Here is a 22,018-nt window from a genome sequence, read left to right as displayed (position 1 = left end):
TAGAAAGGATAGAATAATGGATGCAAGAACTCACTCATGTGTGATAGCGCACGCCTACACTTACTTTATTTATGTATTTATTTATTTATTTATTTATTTAATTTAATTAATTTAATTAATTTAATTAATTTAATTTATTTAATTTATTTAATTTATTTAATTTATTTAATTTATTTAATTTATTTAATTTATTTAATTTATTTAATTTATTTAATTTATTTAATTTATTTAATTTATTTAATTTATTTATTTATTCATTCATTCATTCATTCATTCATTTATTTATTTATATGCCCCCCAGTCCCAAAGGGACTGCCGCTCGGACACTGTACTTTTCCGCCCACCCTGAAAAAAAATTAGAGGGAACACTGCCCTCGCCCCTCTGCTCCCTGCTCGCCTTCCAGAACGGTGTTACAGGAGACGGTGCTAAGGTAAACCCTTTCCGGGGTTATTAATTTGTAACAAAAAAAATCATGCCGGGCTCGCAAAAAAGAGAGTCTGAAAAAAAAAACCTGCGTGGACGTCACACCATTTGCTTCCTCCTTTGGTGGCTCATAACTAGATTTTTACAACCCCCCACCCCCCTTGATAAGCTTTTTCTTGAATCTGAACAGTTTGGGGGTTCACCAAAGAGAGAAAAGTGAACGAGAGGGAGAGAGAAAGGGAGGAAGAGAGAAAAGTGAACGAGAGGGAGAGAGAAAGGGAGGAAGAGAGGAAGGAAGGAAGAGATAAATATAAAGGGAGAGGGAGAAAGAGAGGGAGGGGAAGAGGGGAAAGAAGGAAAAGAAAGAGAGAAAGAGAAAAAAGTGGAAGGAAGAGAGAAGGAAAGAAAGGAAGGGAGAGAGAGAGTGTGTGTGTGAGAGAGAAGATAGGAAGAGAGAGGGAGAGAAATGATAGAATAAAGGGGAGAAAAAAAAGAGAAATGAGAAAATGATTGAGGCAGAGAATGACAGGAAAGAGAGAGAAAGATAATTATGCATATTTGTTATTTAAACTATAAATATCACAAAATTATGTTTTTTTCTCAAGGTGACACACCACCTGAGTTATGCTCAGTTTTTTGGCAAATTTTGACACACCAAGCTCAAAAGGTTGCCCATCACTGGATTAGATTGAAGAAGCTCAACTCCCTTTAAATCCTGTCTGATGATGACAGCAGGGGCTAAGAAATTGTCATTTTCCCAATGCTTCCATCTTTCTTTAGAATTCTATATTAGTTGTAAGTTTAGAACTATGTCACCTTAAATACGATCTAAGCATAGCCCATAAAATCATCTGCTACAAGGTCCTTCCTGTCAACGACTACTTCAGCTTCATCCACAACAACACACAAGCACACAACAGATACAAATGTAAAGTAAACCGCTCTAAACTCGACTGCAAGAAATGCGACTTTAGTAACTGAGTAGTTGATGCACGTAACTCACTACCATACTCCATAGTATCATCACCTAACCCCCTAAATTTTACCCTTAGACTATCCACTGTTGACCTCTCCCAATTCCTAAGAAGTCAGTAAGAGGCATGCATGTGCACTAGAGTGCCTTTTTCTCCTACTTATTCCAATGGGTTTTTTTTACTAGTATCATGTATATAAATATTATTATATCTTTTATACCACCAATGCATACTTGACAAAACAAACAAACAAAAAAAAAATATGGAGATTTTCCTTTTGATATCTTGGCTTCCCTCCTGAGCTTCTGAAGAGCACGTAAGACTTGACTTTTTCCATTTGGCTTAAGAATTTCTTCTTCAGGAGGAAGAAACATGGTCTGGCAGTCTTCTAACTAGTTGTTTAGAAATATGTAAACTGGTAGTTTGTATTTTGACATCTTCATCAAAAAAATTAAAGCTGAAACTCTATTTAGAATTATTTACAATATGCCTTGAGGTCAGTGCCATCTTATTAATGTATATTCTGAAAAACAATTTTAATAGAATTTGCTTCTTCAGATAGAAGAGCCAATCTTTTTCAGGTCAAAGGCTACCCTAGGAAAATGATACAATTGCAAGGCATATAGACAGAGGTACCTTTAAAGTATGGTCAGAAAGCCAAGATGGCTGCCATTTGACTATAAAACACAAAAATGGTTGAAGCTTTGATTCCTCTGGCTACTGTATTGACTTTTTAAAGACCTTGTCTGCAAATACTTTGGACATGGAAGAGAAGCAGGTTACATCTGCTTTCCCAGGATTGCTAATGTTTCTTATATTTTTTAATGGATCAAAATTAGTTTTGAAAGCACTGAAGTAACCTTATTAACTCCACTACTAGGTTTTGAAAGTCATAAAAAGGTTCAAGAGTGACTACTGAATGTGATTACACAACCCTGCCTTGGTGCATGTGTTTGCATTTTAAATATAAATCAATCGGGGCATATTTTTTTATTGATCTGTGACTTGTGTTCCTGCAATTGCCTATTCACTTAATGGACATAAAAATATGTGACTGATAGAGCTCTGTTACTCATTTCCAGCTTTACTTTATAAAAAAATATTTACCACATTTAAGAGGTTTTCTTATAGTTTTTAAAATTGTAATAGTACAGAATTTTTTCTTTAGAATTCTGAATATATCTGATCCTATTCTTAGCTAAATGCTAAGCTTATCTGGTTGATTGTGGTCATTGTGTTATACATAAATATAATAAATATATATATAATATATATTTATTATATATATATTAATTAAAATATATATATAATATATATATATATAATTAATACTACAGAATTTTTTCTTTAGAATTCTGAATATATCTGATCCTATTCTTAGCTAAATGCTAAACTTATCTGGTTGATTGTGGTCATTGTGTTAAACATAAATATAATATATATATATATAATATATATATTATATATATTATATATATATTTTAATTAAAATATATATAAAATAATATATATATATATATAATATAATTTTTATATATATATATATATTGGAAACTTCAGCCTGATGATGGTGGATGTGATTTCACCGAAACGTCGCATAAACATGCAAAATATTACACAGGGCAAAACCCGAACTCAGAACAATCTACATATATATATATATATATATATATATATATATATATATATATATATATATATATATATATATATATATATAAAATATAATATATAATAAATAAATAAATATAATATAAATAAAAAATAAATAAACAACTGACTGCTATGTTTCCAAAATAAGAACAACAGGTGGAAAGTCTGAAGTGGCCTGTAAGCTGTCTGAACAATTTTCAAGGGAGACAATATGTCCCTGTTCCAAATGTGATTACACTGTTATAATGGGGATTTCAAATTGGGTTAAATGCAGTATTAGATCTCCCTCACTAACATACCAGCTGCTGCTCGCTTGAGTATCTTTTGAGAAGTGAAATAAGGAGATTTCAATTTGCTTATAAGAGGTGTTCATAACAATGATGCAGCAGAGTTATATCACAGGCTGTCATCTTTTATAATAGCAAAATACCTGAAAGAAATACTGGGGTTTATTTACTGTGTGTAAATTATATTAGGACACAGAGATGCTGTATCTTTAATCTAACCATTGGCAATACAATGAGTATTTGCTATGGCTTTTATTACCCAGAGATACATGTCCTGGTAACAACTAATATGCTTAGTCATTACACTGCCATTCAGCGATGGCAAAATATTTACAATCTTAATTATGAAGCTTCTTATCTGTAAAGTTACTACAGGAGGAGAAAAGCAATAAGCTCTGGAGATATGTACCGCCCCCACCCTCCTGGTCTTTTGTAAAGCTGTGAAGTCCTACCTCTGCCGGGCAGACATGGGGGCCGTGAGAGACGAGATTGTCTCCAGCTGATGTTGTCAATGATTGAATTGGATGAATGGGGATTTTTATTAATAACTCTTTTTTTTTTTTAATTAGTTTTCTTTACACATATTGTCTGCATTTACAATGTTGTACTGAGTCACTTTGAGAAGAGTGGCATAGAAGTCTAATAAATAAATAAAATATGAGCCAATGAAGTTAGCTGGTAAACTGCTATTTATAGCTTTTATACTTACCATACATTGAATGAATGAATATTATAAGAATAAGTGAACCCTTTTTCTTTAGCTGGATTTACTCTGTAGCTTTATTTTAATAATTGGATCAGTGTAGTTATTGTTATGACAATATTATAGGTCACCTTAATATTGAGATATAAAATTGCATTAGCGTAAAAAAAATCTAGTTTTGTGTAGTTTGTATTTCAAGTACGCACATAGTAATTTTAGGAAATATCAAGACTTGAGTATTACATTTAGATGTTCATGACTTATTTTATTGCTAAGATAACTTTGAAAAATGTCTATATATACCATTATATTTGAAGATCTTTAAAATTCTTTTTCACAATGTGTCTATCCCCCACCCCTTAGGTTTTTTTAAGGCATTGTCACATTTTTTTTGTTTTGCTTGTTGTAGTTCTAAACATCTCCATTGATAGGCAAAGGCATAGTAAATATCTGAGACAACCTAGGAAGATACATTGAACCTGCGTCCTTTATAGAAACAGTAAAATTGTTATTAACACTTCCAGAAGCCAAAATTAATGAAGCTATTGAACATTCAGCAAAGTTACTCTGTGCCCTGTGCTTTTGGTTGGTGACAATATTTATCAGAAAATTTTAAATTCCATGGTTATTCCAAAGCTAACTACTTTTCTTAACTCTGTACTACCGTGGTTTTGAAGCAGCTTTGGCATAGATTAATTGCATCAATCAAGACAACCCCCCCCCTTTTTTGGTTTATTACCAGAGGATTAGGAAAATCCCCCCTATCCCCAGGTCATGCCTGGGAAAATATTTTAGAGAGCTATATACAGGCCCCGATTATGTAACTATTGAGAGCCAAATTAGTTTGTGCCAAACTTCTTATTGGCCTCCTGTCACACCAGAAGAGTATCCCAGATGATCGGATCTCTCAAGGCTCTTAAGGCACATCAAAGATGACCAAACTGGATTTAGAGAAGAAAAATCAATAGTTGATCATATCTTGCTATTTAACCATCTGGTCCAAAATCACATTTTTTTAAAAAAAAATCCCCTTTTTTTCATAGCCTTCCTTGACTTTAAGCAGGCCTTCAACTCAATATCCAGAAATATCCTCTGGGAGAAATTAAAACTCGCTACTATTAATAAATGCCTTCTCTACCTCATTCAAAAATTGTGTGTGAATTCCACCTTGAATAGGGGTGTAACCTTCAAGGACTTTATCCAGCCCAGTAAGGTACAAAAAGAGAGAGAGAGTATGGCAGGGTTGTTTTCTATCCACCTCTCTTTAAGTTTTACATCAATCCCTTGATCGATCTTTTGCAGAATCCTGACCTACACTCTCCTATCTTGGCACAATGTAAAATTACAATACTCTTATATGCTGACGATACTGCTATTATCTCTCAAACACCCATTGGACTGAAGAAAGCAATCACAGCAATGTTAGAATGGAATGGAATAGAATGGAATAGAATAGAATAGAATTCTTTATTGACCAAGTGTGATTGGACACACAAGGAATTTGTCTTTGGTGCATGTGCTCTTAGTGTACATAAAAGAAAATGATTGTCATAGGGATCAAATAAGCAATCAGGAAATGATCAACATTAACAAAAATCTTAAGGATACAAACAACAAGTTACAATCATATCATAACTGGGAGGAGATGGGTGAAAGGAATGATTAGAAAAAACTAGTGGTAATAGTAGTGCAGACTTAGTAAATAGTTTGACAGTGTTGAGGGAATTATTTGTTGAGCAGAGTAATGGTGTTCTTAAAAAACTGCTCTTGTGTCTAGCTGTCTTGGTGTGCAATGCTATAGTGATGTTTTGAGGTTAGGAGTTGAGACAGTTTATGTTCAGGATGTGAGGGGTCAGTAAATATTTTCATAGCCCTCTTTTTGACTTGTGCTGTATACAGGTCCTCAATGGAAGGCAGGATGGCAGCAATTGTTTTTTTCTGCAGTTCTAATTATCCTCTGAAATCTGTGTTGGTCCTATTGGGTTGCAGCACCAAACCAGAGAGTTATAGAGGTGCAAATGGCAGACTCAATGATTCCTCTGTAGAACTGTATCAGCAGCTCCTTGGGCAGTTTGAGCTTCCTGAGCTGGCGCAGAAAGAACATTGTTTGTTGTGCTTTTTTGATGATGTTTTTGATGTTAGGTGACCATTTTAGGTCTTGAGATATGATAGAACCTAGGAATTTGAAGGTCTCTACTGTTGATACTGTGTTGTCTGGTATTGTGAGAGGTGGAAGGGTTTCTCCTAAAGTCTACCACCATTTCTACGGTTTTGAGTGTGTTCAGTTCTAGATTGTTGTGGTCACACCACAAGAATAGTTTATTTATTTATTTTATTTATTATTTGGATTTGTATGCCGCCCCTCTCCGAAGACTCGGGGCGGCTCACAACAAGTGAAAAACAATCCAATACAATCCAATTAATTAAAATATTATAAGTTTAAGAAAATCCCCAATACTAACATACACACATACAGGCATACCATATATAACTTCAACGTGCCCAGGGGGAGATATTTAGTTTCCCCATGCCTGACGGCAAAGGTGGGTTTTGAGGAGTTTACGGAAGGCAGGAAGAGTAGGGGCAGTTCTGATCTCCGGGGGGAGTTGGTTCCAGAGGGCCGGTGCCGCCACAGAGAAGGCTCTCCCCCTGGGGCCCGCCAACCGGCATTGTTTAGTTGACGGGACCCGGAGGAGGCCCACTCTGTGGGACCGAATCGGTCGCTGGGATTCGTGCGGCAGAAGGCGGTCTCGGAGATATTCTGGTCCAGTGCCATGAAGGGCTTTAAAGGTCATAACCAACACTTTGAATTGTGACCGGAAACTGATCGGCAGCCAATGCAGACTGCGGAGTGATGGTGAAACATGGGCATACCTGGGTAAGCCCATGACTGCTCTCGCAGCTGCATTCTGCACGATCTGAAGTTTCCGAACACTTTTCAAAGGTAGCCCCATGTAGAGAGCATTACAGTAGTCGAACCTCGAGGTGATGAGGGCATGAGTGACTGTGAGTAATGAGTCCCGGTCCAGATAGGGCCGCAACTGGTGCACCAGGCGAACCTGGGCAAACGCCCCCCTCGCCACAGCCGAAAGGTGGTTCTCTAATGTCAGCTGTGGATCGAGGAGGACGCCCAAGTTGCGGACCCTCTCTGAGGGGGTCAATAATTCCCCCCCCAGGGTAATGGACGGACAGATGGGATTGTCCTTGGGAGGCAAAACCCACAGCCACTCCGTCTTATCTGGGTTGAGCTTGAGTCTGTTGACACCCATCCAGGCCCCAACAGCCTCCAGGCACCGGCACATCACTTCCACCGCTTCGTTGACTGGGCATGGGGTGGAGATGTAAAGCTGGGTATCATCGGCATATTGATGATACCTCACCCCATGTCCTTGGATGATCTCACCCAGCGGTTTCATGTAGATGTTAAATAGCAAGGGGGAGAGGACCGACCCCTGGGGTACTCCACAAGGGAGAGACCTCGGAGTCGACCTCTGACCCCCCACTAACACCGACTGCGACCGGCCAGAGAGGTAGGAGGAGAACCACTGAAGCACAGTGCCTCCCACCCCCAACCCCTCCAACCGGTGCAGAAGGATACCATGGTCGATGGTATCGAAAGCCGCTGAGAGATCGAGGAGCACCAGGACAGAGGATAAACCCCTGTCCCGGGCCCGCCAGAGATCATCCATCAACGCGACCAAAGCGGTTTCCGTGCTGTAACCGGGCCTGAAGCCCGACTGCTGGGGACCTAGATAATCGGCTTCTTCCAAGGACCGCTGGAGCTGGAGTGCCACCACCTTCTCGACAACCTTCCCCATGAAGGGAAGGTTGGAGACTGGACGATAGTTGTTAAGTACTGCTGGGTCCAGGGAAGGCTTCTTGAGGAGGGGGCGCACAAGCGCTTCTTTATAGAGTGATGGAAAAACTCCCCTCCCCAAGGAAGCGTTGGTAATCTCCTGGGCCCAGCTCCGTGTCACCTCCCTGCTGGCCGAGACCAACCAGGAGGGACACGGATCCAGTAAACAGGTGGCGGAACTCACAGCTCCAATGGCCTTGTCCACTCCCCAAGGAAGCGTTGGTAATCTCCTGGGCCCAGCTCCGTGTCACCTCCCTGCTGGCCGAGACCAACCAGGAGGGACACAGATCCAGTAAACAGGTGGCGGAACTCACAGCTCCAATGGCCTTGTCCACTTCATCAGGTGTCACCAGATCAAACTCTTCCCAGACAGGTGGACAAGTACGTGCCCCAGTCACCTCGACTGACTCGTTGTCAGTCGACTCTGTTTTACAATTGGAGTTCAACTTCCCATCTGTATGCGGAGTCATCATTGTCTCGAATGAGTCCAATCACTGTTGTATCATCTGCAAACTTCAAGAGGTTAACAGATGGATCGTTTGAGATGCAGTCATTAGTGTATAGAGAGAAGAGAAGTGGTGAGAGCACACAGCGTTGGGGGGCACCTGTGCTAATTGTACATGTATCTGATGTGATTTTTCCTAGCTTTACCTGCTGCTTCCTTTATGTTAGGAAGCTTGTGATCCACTTACAAGTGTGCTCAAGTACCGCTAACTGATTTAGTATGGTTAAGATAATGTCCAATACGATGGTATTGAATGCTGAACTGAAGTCTACAAAGAGGACCCTAGCGTAGGTCATTGGAGGTTCAAGATGTTGAAGGATGTAGTGTAAAGCCATATTAACAGCATCATCTGTTGATCTATTTGCTCAGTATGCAAATTTCAGGGGGTCTAACAGTGGATCCGTGATGGTTTTCAAGTGGAACATCACTAGCCTTTCAAAGGTTTTCATAACTACAGATGTTAGAGCAACTGGTCTGTAGTCATTCAGTTCCTTGATGGAGGGCTTCTTCGGCACTGGGATGATAGTCGAGCATTTGAAGCAGGAAGGAACATAGCACAACTCTAGTGATTTGTTGAAGATTTGGATGATGATGGGGGCCAATTGGTCAGCATAGACCTTTAAGCAAAAAGGAGTTATCTTGTCTGGGACTGGTGCTTTTCCAGGCTTCTGTCTGTGAAATGGATCTTTCACTTCCTTTTCTGTGATCACTAGGGGTTGTAAACCCAATGGGGTGGGTTCAGTTGTAGAAGATTTAGCTGTTGTTGGTGTGTCTGGGATGGAGGTGGTGCAGATAAGTGGTTGTGGTTTCTTTTCAAACCTGCAGTATAACACATTCAGGTCATCTGCCAATTGCTGATCTCCTTCAGCTTGGGAAGGTGGTTTGCTGTAACTGGTGATGTTTTTGAGACTTTTCCACATGTTTGCTGGTTCATTTGTTGAGAATTGATTCTTCATCTTTTCAGAGTAGTTCCTTTTTGCTGCTCTGATCTCCCTTGTTAATATATTTCTGGCCTGATTTAAGGATCTGTTAGATAAATTAGACTTAATTCCTGGATAGTTCAGTGGATTTGCATCTGGCTGAAGCGTAGATATCAGAGGGTTATTGTTAATGGCGAGTATTCTGAGCAGAAACTGGTTACAAGCGGTGTGCCATAAGGGTCTGTTCTGGGTCCTATTCTTTTTAATATGTTTGTGAGTGACATAGGGGAAGGTTTGGTAGGGAAGGTTTGCCTATTTGCTGATGACTCTAAAGTTGATATTCCTGGAGGCATCTGTAATATGGGAAATGATTTAGCTTTACTAGATAAGTGGTCCATGCAATGGAAACTGCAGTTTAATGTTTCCAAATGTAAAATAATGCACTTGGAAAAAAGGAATCCTCGATCTGAGTATTGTATTGGCAGTTCTGTGTTAGCAAAAACTTCAGAAGAGAAGGATTTAGAGGTAGTGATTTCTGACAGTATCAAAATGGCTGAACAGTGTAGTCAGGTGGTAGGGAAAGCAAATAAAATGCTTGGCTGCATAGCTAGAGGTATAACAAGCAAGAAGAGGGAGATTGTGATCCTGCTGAATAGAGCACGGGTGAGACCACATTTGAAATTATGTGTTCAGTTCTGGAGACCTCACGTACAAAAAGATATTGATAAAATTGAACGGGTCCAAAGACAGGCTACAAAAATGGTGGAAGGTGTTAAGCAGAAAACTTATCAGGAAAGACTTCATGAACTCTATCTGTATAGCCTGGAGGACAGAAGGGAAAGGGGGGACATGATCAAAACTTTAAAATATGTTAAAGGGTTAAATAAGGTTCAGGAGGTGTTGTGGTTGGCTCTGGGCCAGTTCCTGCAGCAGGGAATTTTGATGTTGATTTATGGGAATCCTTGGTTTATCAGAGACCTGTTTTGTTGCCAGTGGAATCATAAAGTGAAGCTGGTTTACAATCAGGGGCAGACAGTGGGGGAGAGGAAACAGACAGGGAGATGGGTGCAGCCAGCCCACCAGTCAGTGCTCCAATTAATGAGTCATCAGAATCAGAGGAGGGCCCACTTGTGGATGCCCTTGTGCACAGGCTTGTGGCAAAAAGGGAACAGTTGCGCAGGCATCTCAGAAGATAAGTGAGCACTCCTGTTCAAGGGGTAATTATGTTAATGAATTTGTGATAAATATGGGCATTGGGAAGCATGGGCTGTGGGTGTTTATCTGTTTGGGAAAGAGATACCTTTGGGAAAGAGATAAAGCATGGAGAGTTCATAATATTCAAAGACTTTTAGTGAACTTTGGACATTTCATGGTTAAAGAACTTTTGAGGACTTTTGGCTTGTGTGGCTAAGTGGATTTACAGCCATCTTATCTACTCTTTTGTTTTGGCACACTTCTGCATGCAAGGACTTTCAGGTGAGAGTAATTTGACTCCTCTCAGAGCTTGAGTTTTCAAGACTGTTATATAAATTTGCTTAATTCCTTTTTGACTGTGTGTGTTTGAAACCTATTCTGAACTCACTGGGGGCTAATTGCCAACAGGAGGGAAGTGTTTTTAATAGGAAAGTGAACACAAGAACAAGGGGGCACAATCTGAGATTAGTTGGGGGAAAGATCGCAAGCTAGGTGAGAAAATATTTTACTGAAAAAGTAGTAGATGCTTGGAACAAACTTCCAGCAGACGTGGTTGGTAAATCCACAGTAACTGAATTTAAACATGCCTGGGATAAACATATATCCTTCCTAAGATAAAATACAGGAAATAGTAGACTAGATTGACCATGAGGTCTTTTTCTGCCGTCAATCTTCTATGTTTCTATCTGCAAAATTTAGTAGTTTAACAGATGGATCATCTGAGTTGCAGTTATTGGTATATATAGAAAAGAGAACTGGTGAGAGTAACATTTTTCAGAGACATATTTAATATCCATCCCTCAGCATTCCTTCAGGGCAGGTATAACAAGACCCCAATAAAGGAACAAGTATATACATGTGGTAAAGGAGAAGTTGAAGATATCACACATGTTTTATTGCACTGTGAGTTATATAGAATTTTTAGATCACTTAATATTGTCCCATACTAGAGAGATTACTAGGGAGGAATCCTCCTGGACTCAAACCTGGCTATCACACATGCGGTTGCCAAAATTCTGTGCAGCTACAATGACTACAAGGAAAATCTGATAGCAGAATTAAAGATGTTTTACTGCAGATATCTCGAACAATTTTTAGAGAAACTATATTTATATACATACTTACCTGTTCTTCCATCGTATAACCATGCATTTTATTATTATGGATGTTATTACTTATTATTATTATTAGTAATATCTTTTAACGCTATTGTAAATGGTGATAATTTTGTCTATTGCTGGCCTGTGATTGTAATGTGTTATGTGGGTGTACCTTTTGAACTTTTAGGTGGGCAGGAGATACTACATCTAAGCTTTTTTACAACTAAAAACGTTTTGTTATCTTTGATAAAGTATGCCTGCACACCCTAAAAATTGCTGCATGAAATTAGACTACCGGCTTTGTGCCAATCATGAATATACTGAAAGTTAAGTTTGTAGACTGTGTATTATCATCACATTAAATGCTACTTTTAAAATGTCTATTTTTGTTGTTTTTTGGGCTTGCAGTTGTGTGCAACTCTTGGAACTACAACATGCTGCTCCTTTGACAATCTGCTAGAACTGGGTCCCATTTGTAAGTTAACAAGTGGTCATTTTACCTGAACATTGAAAATCTGTTTTTGATATGTCTGTCGTATTGTATTAAGCCTTGTAGAGGCTTAGTGGAGTTCGAGTAAAATACCTGCACAGCAGAAAAATGTTGTATTCCTGCACAATTTAAAGGGCAAATACATTTTTAGCATCATTTCTAAAGTTGTTGAATTTTTTAGCTAGGAAAAATGTATTTTACTCATTTATATGCCACCTAATCTCAATTCACTACAATATTTTAGCACTTATATATAAACATTAAAAAGCATATATGAAAATCTGAAATGTAAAATCCTTAGAACTCTAGAAGTCCAGACAAAATAGATCAATGCTCCTCTCATTCCTAAACTGGGAAGACAATGGCCTCATGGAATGGCAGTTCCATGATTAAAGATCCCACCAAGAAACAAAATGCAATTTATATAACCTGTAGCTTGCAAAAGACAATAGAAAATCTGTAACAAACTGTGCAGGAGCAGGCCATGTTGTAGGTATCCTGAGTCTAGCTCTATACAACCTTATACCCCAAAATTTGCATTGAGCTTGGAATACAAGGACATATAGAGGAGCTATTTTGACACAAGTGTGATGTAGACCCTCCAACCTGTCACATTCCTGTTTAGCTATAATTCTTATTTAAGGGATGTCTTGTAATGAAGTAATGGTTAGTTTGTGTCATTATTGTCAGTTTTTTTCTTTATCTTTTTTCTAGATAAGGGTATAGCTGATTTATTAGCTAATAAAAATATTAGTTAATAAATAATAAAATTAATAAAAACCTAATAAAAATCCTCTTTACCCAAGCAATGCTTGATACAGAAAGATTGTTACCAGAAACCAAACTGGCAGGGCAAGCCACTAGACTAGAATATAAACTGAGAACTAACCCCACTCTTTACTAGCACTGGTATTGCTTAGTTTGACTAATGAAACATCAGCAAGAAAACAACAAAACTCAGAGAACACCAAGCACTCATTTCAACACTTAGCTAAAAATATTCTTATTTATTGATTTGGAGATCAGTATGATTCTCTCTAGGTATTGACTGAATACCCATATATCTTCCTGCATAATGATATTTTATAGAAAATGACCAGTAATATGCAGCCAAAATTTTTACTGCCACAGTGTGGGTGTGGCTTATTTTGTAGGTGTGGCTTGATGGTCATGAGACTGAGTGGGAGTGGCTTGCTGGCCATGTGTCCAGGTGGGAGCAGCTTGAACAATCATCATCGTTCAAGTGAACTGTTAAGTCTTCGATTTACAATCTCATCGCTCTCTGGGGTGACTATTTGCTTCACGTTTCCAGTGCTCTCCTTCCTGGTTTGCCCCCCTGCCTCAGGCTGGGTAGCTAGGCAAATGGGTGCCGATCAGCTGTTAAGAAAAGAGGAGGGAGGAATGTGCCCCTGCAACACCTGTTGGTGCTGGTCTCCCTGCCGCTTTCCAAGGAGGAAGAGGATGGGAGAAGGGAATGGTCAGCTAAAGCTGGGCACACAGCTTCATTTCTGCCTGTGGATCTGTGTTCCACCCCATCCTGCCTGCTGCCCACCCCTGAAAATGACCACTAATCAAAGAAAAGGGGATAATGTACAGTCTGTTATGGTAAAAGATATACAGTGGTACCTCTACTTAAGAACTTAATTTGTTCTGTGACCAGATTCTTAAGTATGAACATTCTTAAGTAGAAGCAAATTTTCCCATAGGAATAATTGTAAAAGCAAATAATGCATGCAAACCCATTAGGAAAGAAATAAAAGCTTGGAATTTGGGTGGGAGGAGGAGGAGGAAGAAGAGGAGGAGGAGAGTCACTGCTGGAGGAAGAAGGTGAGGTGAGGGGAATAAAAAAAATCCAAAACTTTAAGGCTTTTCCTTCGCTGTGATGACTCCTCGGCTGCCCAGAGTGAAGGGAGCGTTTCTCTTCTCTGGGTGCTAGCAGAGGTTTATTCCCTGTCCAAGCACACAGAGAAAGGAAAATGCTTTGTTTTGTCTGGACTGCCTAAGCCTCCTTAAACGCCACCAAAAGGCTCCTCTGGCAGCCCAGAAAAGCCTGAGATGGCTGGGATTAAAGGGGGAATGGCAGGAACTGGCCAGGCCTTCTTGCCGCTCTCAAATTTCCTGGGAAATTTTTCCAGGCTCGAGTTCTTAAGTAGAAAATGGTTTTTAAGAAGAGGCAAAAAAATCTTGGACACCTGGTTCTTATCTAGAAAAGTTCTTAAGTAGAGGCGTTCTTAAGGAGAGGTACCACTGTATAAGAAACTAACAAAAGCATTAAAAACCATTGGATCCCAATCTAGAACAGCATTAGATGATGTGGTATGATTTAATGCCTTTCTTTTTGGTCATTCATTGAATATTGCCATGATGTATTGAACACAATGAACGCACACACAGCTTGTATGATTTCCATAATATTTCTTTTCTTTAAGTGGTAAGTTACAGGTAGAACATCCCATTCTCCAATGCACTGGCAAGGAGAGTCCAATGTGTAGTCAATATGTGGGTTATTCTCTAGTCTTATTGGTAGGGACTGAGTTCAATTTAAATAATAGGCAGGCCCCGCCCCCTGGCCCCTCAGTCAAAAAAACTCAGTCGCAGTATAGGGACTTAGAGTTTTTCTTCTCTCTTCAAAATGTTAATTTATATGCTTATTTCAACTAATAAAAACTTCTTTCTTTCGTTTATTTACAGGTAAGATTTTCTTCAAACAACATATATGGTAGCATAGGGATGGCACCCTCCGCGGGTGTCACCTTTTCAAACTAATGCTCCTCCCCCATTCGGCCCTCAACTCACTAAACAAGATTGGAACTTTGAGGGCAGGAGAGAGCCACCGGGTTGTTGACCTCCGTGGTCACACTCGGTTACAGAATTGGCATGTGGCATCGGAGGGGTCCGCTCCTCAGTTGTACACACCGCCGCTGGGATTTTCATTGAAGAGTCGTTTTGGAGAAGATTGAGAGAGATTGCCGATTTAAAGGTATAACGAGGCATGAAATACTACAGATTGTCGAGGGATATTGCCGCCCACAGGTTGCCTAGGCGACAGGAAACGCCATTTTAAGGCATACCGGGGCGCGCTCGGTATTTGTTTGGTTACCATGGTAACCACACCGAGTGCCATTTTGGTGACCCAAATACATAATCTGCCTGAGCAACATGCCTCCGCGTGAGTGCCTGCCTGTCAGTAGCCGTTTTCTGAGGAAAAAGATCGGCTGGGAGACAGAGAATTACTCCTCTTTCCTACAAGCATGAGTTAAGAAAAGAGAGTTTTAACAACGAATTATGGCAGAGCCTATAGTTTCAATAACAGAAGGATCCTCTTCCTCTAAGACCAATACACCTAAGGGGAAAATTCCTTCTGACAAGTTGAAGCCAAAAACATCTCAAACGGCTTCATTAAAAGAGGCAGAAAAAAAGATCAGAGCAAATTGGAGGCACAGAAACAGCTCCTGCCTCCTGCCTCAATTTCAGGACCTTTACTTTCACCAGCCTCCCCCATGAACAGCGAAGGGGTAGCAGGCTCAGCTAATGAGAAAGATTGGTCCCCAGAGAGACCTGTCAGATCAACACCTGTTACAAGGGCAGATACACAGGATACTCTAAGACAACAACCTGCTTGGCCCAATTACTTCTCAAATGTCCAGATGGGTCAACTACCACAATATGGACATTCACCTGCAGCTACCTTTACACCTTCAGCTGCTGGTTTGCGCGGAGCCCAAGATGCATGGCAGAATATGCCTCCAGCACTTCAAGATCTTATAGCTAGTGCATATTCCCAGGGCATAGTGGTGGGAACACAGCAATATACCACACAGCAATATGCCCCACAACAATACATTCCACCACAATATGGGTCACAAGTAGCTTCTAACACAAAAGCTAGAGACCTGTGGTCAGCTCCATCTCCTCATTCAAGGCCAGAGTCCTTAGAAGAGGACAGACCATACAGAGAGGAGGAGAGTGATGCAGATAACGACCTATCAGGGGATGAGCAACCACTGGAGCCACCCGTTTTTGCAGGTCTTTTTAAGAATTCATTGTTCAGAGTTCTTCTCAATAAGGCCAAGTTAACCATTGAACAGGCTGGAGAGGGGAAACAGACGGAAGCTTCCACAAGCACAGCACCCGCCGGTGTTCTGTTCACCGTTCCAAAGAAACAAACAGAACACATTCCGTCATCCCAGCTATTCTTAGAAAACATTAAACGGCCCTGGGAAAATCCAACAGCGGCACCAGGTCCATCAATGGTGGAGCGTAAACTTTATACATTTGAAGACGACATGGAGAATTTACTAGGGTTCCCAACCATTGATAAACCAGTGGCTGGCCTAGTATCCAATGCCTTAGTCCCTTCAGAGGTATCAGATGGACTCAAGGCCGAGGACAAGAGAGCCGAAAACGTGATAAGGAAAACTCACCAAATGGCAGCATGGGCCCTAAGAGCGGCTTCTGCTGCTTCATTTTTCAATAGGGTCACCATATTATGGATCCAGGAGATACAATCCAGAGTGGACCAGAATGACAGCCGCCTGCGCCAGGATCTCAACAAGCTTCTGGCAGCCACCGAGTTTTCCGCGGATGCCACAGTGAACGCGGCAAAGTTTGCTTCTCGAGCAATGGCCTCATCAGTTTCTTCACACAGGTTAATTTGGCTGCGTAGCTGGCAACCTGATATTAAATCAAAATGGTCATTGGCAGCCTCACCTTTTCATGGGGGGAAACTGTTTGGAGAAGTGTTGGAAGATGTCCTAGTGGAGGACAAAGATAAAAAGAAAGTGATGCCAAAATCTAACAAGAGACCAGAGAGACGATTTACCCCATATAACAGAAGACAGCTCTTTTGGTCTGATGCTGCCTCAACCATGGTCCAGGGTTCAAGGCCTTATTTCCAGGGCTCCTTTAATCAAGGCAATTACCACACAGACAGACCATATTTTGGAGACCGTAGCAGACCTTACCAACAAGGACGAAGACCCTTCAGAGGTACTGCCAATAAATGGTTCAAATGTACCAAGTGACTCAGCGGACCTCTACCCACTTGGGGGCAAACTGATGAACTTCGCAGGTGTCTGGGAAGTCACATCCTCAGATGCCTGGGCAATACCTATGGTATCACACGGCCTACGGATCGAGTTTACTCACCTTCCCCCAAACCATTTTCTGATGTGTCCCCCAGTGGTCGACCCTCAAAAGAAAGAGTTATTGTACCAGGAAGTCACACACCTTTTACAAATAGAAGCAATTGAACAAGTTCCTTATTCACAATGAGGCAAGGGGTTTTATTCAGTTGTATTCGTAGTCCCCAAGGCGTCAGGAGGATGCCGCTTAATTCTAAATTTACAACAGTTGAATCTTTATGTACTGAACAGGAAATTCAAGATGCATTCGCTTCGTTCAATCCTATCAGCAGTGCGTCACAAAGATGTTCTCACGTCAATAGACCTCAAAGAGGCGTATCTCCATGTGCCAGTCCATCCTTGGCACAGACAATTCCTACGCTTCTGCATAGACGGCTCACACTTCCAATTCAGAGCAATGTTGTTTGGCCTATCTTCGGCACCGAGAACCTTTACCAAATTGCTAGATATTCTCACAGCAAGCCTCAGACACCAATCAATATGTCTGATGGCATATCTCGACGACATATTAGTGTTATCAAAATCAAAGACATGAGCTCGTCAAGATGTATTCAACACCTTAACTACCCTACAATCTCATGGCTTCACTGTCAATTGGGACAAGAGTCATTTAGGAACAATCATCGACACGGAATCGGGTATGGTCTTTCTCTCCCAAGAAAGACAGACCAACATTCTCAATCTACTTCAGGATTTACAGCACCAAAGGAGACCGTCACTGGCCTTCCTGTCCAAACTTTTGGGAACTCTAGTGTCTTGTATAGACATCGTCCCTTGGGCTCGACACCATCTACGACCTCTTCAATGGCTACTACTCCCATTTCAAAGAAGAAAAGCCAGCCATACACAGCGAAAAGTGACACTCAACCCAAGGATCAGGAGATCTCTACAATGGTGGGCGTCACCAACAATACAATGCGGCTCTTCCTTCCTCCACACTGCCCCACTGACTATAACAACCGACGCCAGTCTGACAGGGTGGGGAGCCCATTTAGCATCACACACGACTCAAGGTCTATGGGACCTTCAGGATCTACAAGAGGTAAACATCAACTTCTTAGAACTCAAAGCAGTCTCACTAGCACTGCAAAGTTTTATCCACTTAGTACGGGGACAACATATTTTAATAAAAACAGACAATGTTGCCACGAGAGCTCATATCAATCATCAGGGGGGAACAAGATCCCGGAGGTTGATGCGAGAGGCGGAGTATCTGTTTCATTGGGCGGAATCCAACCTAGCCTCACTCACGGCAGAACATATCTCCGGTCAAGAGAACATCTGGGCGGACTGGTTGAGCCTCAGAACGGTGGATCCGGGGGAATGGCGACTCGATTCCAGTCTATTTTGGGAAATATGCAACCGGTTCGGTACTCTAGTTATAGACCTCTTTGCCACAGCCCAGAACACACAACTCCCCCGATTCTTCTCCCGTTTCCCATCTCCGGGAATGGAGGGAGTGGATGCTCTTCATCAGTCATGTCCGACAGCTCTACTTTATGCATTCCCACCAATCAGAATCATACAGAGAGTGATTCAAAAAATCCTGGAAGAGCAGGCCGAGATTCTAGGTTACTCCCTTGTGGGGTGCCTCAGGGGTCGGTCCTCTCCCCCCTACTATTTAATATCTACATGAAACCGCTGGGTGAGATCATCCAAGGGCATGGGGTGAGGTATCATCAGTATGCAGATGATACCCAGCTTTACATCTCCACCCCTTGTCCAGTCGGCGAAGCAGTGGAAGTGATGTGACGGTGCTTGGAGGCTGTTGGGGTCTGGATGGGTGTCAACAGACTCAAACTCAACCCGGATAAGACGGAGTGGCTGTGGGTTTTGCCTCCCAAGGACAATTCCATCTGTCCATCCATCACCCTGGGGGGGGGGAGTCACTAACCCCCTCAGAGAGGGTCCGCAACTTGGGCGTCCTCCTCGATCCACAGCTCACATTAGAGAAACATCTTTCAGCTCGAGGCTCGACTACTGTAATGCAGCTGCAAGAGCTATCATGGGCTTTCCTAAATTTGCCCATGTCACACCAACACTCCGCAGTCTGCATTGGTTGCCGATCAGTTTCCGGTCACAATTCAAAGTGTTGGTTATGACCTATAAAGCCCTTCATGGCACCGGACCAGAATATCTCCGGGACCGCCTTCTGCCGCACGAATCCCAGCGACCAGTTAGGTCCCACAGAGTTGGCCTTCTCCTGGTCCCGTCAACTAAACAATGTCGTTTGGCGGGACCCAGGGGAAGAGCCTTCTCTGTGGCGGCCCCGACCCTTTGGAATCAACTCCCCCCAGATATCAGAGTTGCCCCCACCCTCCTAGCCTTTCGTAAGCTCCTTAAAACCCACCTCTGTCGTCAGGCATGGGGGAATTGACATGTTCCTTCCCCCTAGGCTTATAAAATTTATGTATGGTATGCTAGTGTGTATGACTGGTTTTTAACTTGTGGTGTTCTTAAAATTAATTTAATATTGGATTTGTCTTGTATTGCTGTTGCTGTGAGCCGCCCCGAGTCTGCGGAGAGGGGCGGCATACAAATCTGATTAAACTAAACTAAACTAAACTACTAATAGCTCCGTATTGGCCTCAACGAGCTTGGTTCGCGGACCTGAGGGAATTGTCCATCTTCCCATATTGGCGGATCCCAGATCAACGGATTTCTCTCAGTCAAGGGGACATCCTTCACCTGGAATCACAGTGGTGGCAACTGACCGTGTGGCACTTGAAAGGGATTGCCTAAGACGTCACCAATTGCCAGACACGGTCATTGCCACCATACAAGCAGCACGTTGACCTTCCACCAGACGTATTTATCAAGCCACATGGTCGACCTTTTGTAATTTTTGCACAATACAAAAAGTTGATCCTCAGTCTGCTTCTCCTGACATAGTGTTAAGCTTCCTTCAGTCGGGTCTAGATAAAGGGCTAGCACCCAACACTTTGAGAAGACATGTGGCGGCTTTATCTACCATCTTAGTCCAGGACTTCGACCGCCCCCTATCAAGGCATCCTTGGATTAGGGACTTCTTAAAAGGGGCCTCAAACATCTGCCCAGCGAAAATTCATAGATTTCCATCTTGGGATTTGACTCTAGTATTACAGTCATTAACAGGTCCCCCGTTCGAACTGCTTAGAACAATTTCCTTACGCTTTTTGTCAATAAAAACTGCCTTCCTAGTAGCTATCACATCAGCTAGGCAAGTATCAGAAATTTCAGCTTTATCAGTATGCCCGGATCTCTGTCAGTTTCACCAGGACAGCGTAACACTAGGTTAGGTTAGGTTAGGTTTATTGGATTTATATGCTGCCCCTCTCCGCAAACTCGGGGCGGCTCACAACAATAATAAAAAACAGTACAGTACACAATACCAAATCCAATGCCCACCCATCCAGTTACAATTTAAATTAATAATCTCATAAAAACAGTATATATAAAAAACAGGCACACAGTCAATCAATCAACAAAACAACATGGGCAAGGGGGAGGTGTTTTAGTTCCCCCATGCCTGACGGCAAAGGTGGGTCTTAAGGAGTTTACGAAAGGCAGGGAGGGTGGGGGCAATCCTAATCTCAGGGGGGAGCTGGTTCCAGAGAGTCGGGGCCCCCACAGAGAAGGCTCTTCCCCTGGGTCCCGCCAGATGACATTGTTTAGTCAACGGGACCCGGAGAAGGCCAACTCTGTGGGACCTAACCGGTCGCTGGGATTTGTGCGGCAGGAGGCGGTCCCGAAGATATTCTGGTCCGGTGCCATGAAGGGCTTTATAGGTAATAACCAACACTTTGAATTGTGACCGGAAACTGATCGGCAGCCAATGCAGACTGCGGAGTGTTGGAGTGATATGGGCATACTTGGAGAAGCCCATAATTGCTCTCGCAGCTGCATTCTGCACGATCTGAAGTTTCCGAACACTTTTCAAAGGTAGCCCCATGCAGAGAGCGTTACAGTAGTCGAGCCTCGAGGTGATGAGGGCATGAGTGACTGTGAGCAATGACTCCCGGTCCAGATAGGGCCGCAACTGGCGCACCAGGCGAACCTGGGCAAACGCCCCCCTCGCCACAGCTGAAAGGTGTTTTTCTAATGTGAGCTGTGGATCGAGGAGGACGCCCAAGCTGCGGACCCTCTCTGAGGGGGTCAATAATTTCCCCCCCCAGGGTAATGGACGGACAGATAGAATTGTCCTTGGGAGGCAAAACCCACAGCCACTCCGTCTTGTCTGGGTTGAGTTTGAGTTTGTTGACACCCATCCAGGCCCCAACAGCCTCCAGGCACTGGCACATCACTTCCACTGCTTCGTTGACTGGACATGGGGTGGAGATGTACAACTGGGTATCATCGGCATATTGATGATACCTCACCCCATGCCCTTGGATGATCTCACCCAGCGGTTTCATGTAGATATTAAATAGCAGGGGGTAGAGGACCGACCCCTGAGGCACCCCACAAGGGAGAAACCTCGGGGTCGACCTCTGACCCCCCACTAACACAGACTGCGACCGACCGGAGCGGTAGGAGGAGAACCACTGAAGAACAGTGCCTCCCACTCCCAACCCCTCCAGCCGGCGCAGAAGGATACGATTAGACCCATCTCCGAGTCTTCGGAGAGGGGCGGCATACAAATCTAAGTAATAAATAATAAATAAATAAATATACCTAAAATAAATTCATGGTTCTATAGGACACAGGACATAGTTGTACCGGACTTTTGTACGCACGGCACACATCCGTCAGAACTGATGTGGCACAAATTAGATGTGCGAAAAGCTCT

At 42.2% G+C, this 22,018-nt stretch overlaps 1 protein-coding gene across 7 annotated transcripts in view; it reads left to right on the top strand.

Annotated features, from left to right (window-relative positions):
* DDC (dopa decarboxylase) overlaps nt 1-22,018 on the top strand; it is a 277,543-nt gene that overhangs the window by 138,512 nt on the left and 117,013 nt on the right. For all 7 annotated transcript variants that reach the window (XR_011556802.1, XM_070727177.1, XM_070727183.1 and 4 more), the window contains one exon: nt 12,025-12,091. Coding sequence is in view for 6 of the 7 variants with exons in the window: in XM_070727177.1 (XP_070583278.1) it covers nt 12,025-12,091 (67 nt within the window). In the remaining variant the exon portion in view is untranslated. The remainder of the gene's footprint in view (nt 1-12,024; nt 12,092-22,018) is intronic.

This window comes from Erythrolamprus reginae, chromosome Z (assembly GCF_031021105.1).
Source record: "Erythrolamprus reginae isolate rEryReg1 chromosome Z, rEryReg1.hap1, whole genome shotgun sequence".
In the NCBI taxonomy this organism is placed as follows: domain Eukaryota; kingdom Metazoa; phylum Chordata; class Lepidosauria; order Squamata; family Dipsadidae; genus Erythrolamprus; species Erythrolamprus reginae.
This window is presented reverse-complemented; position numbering and strand designations above follow the sequence as displayed.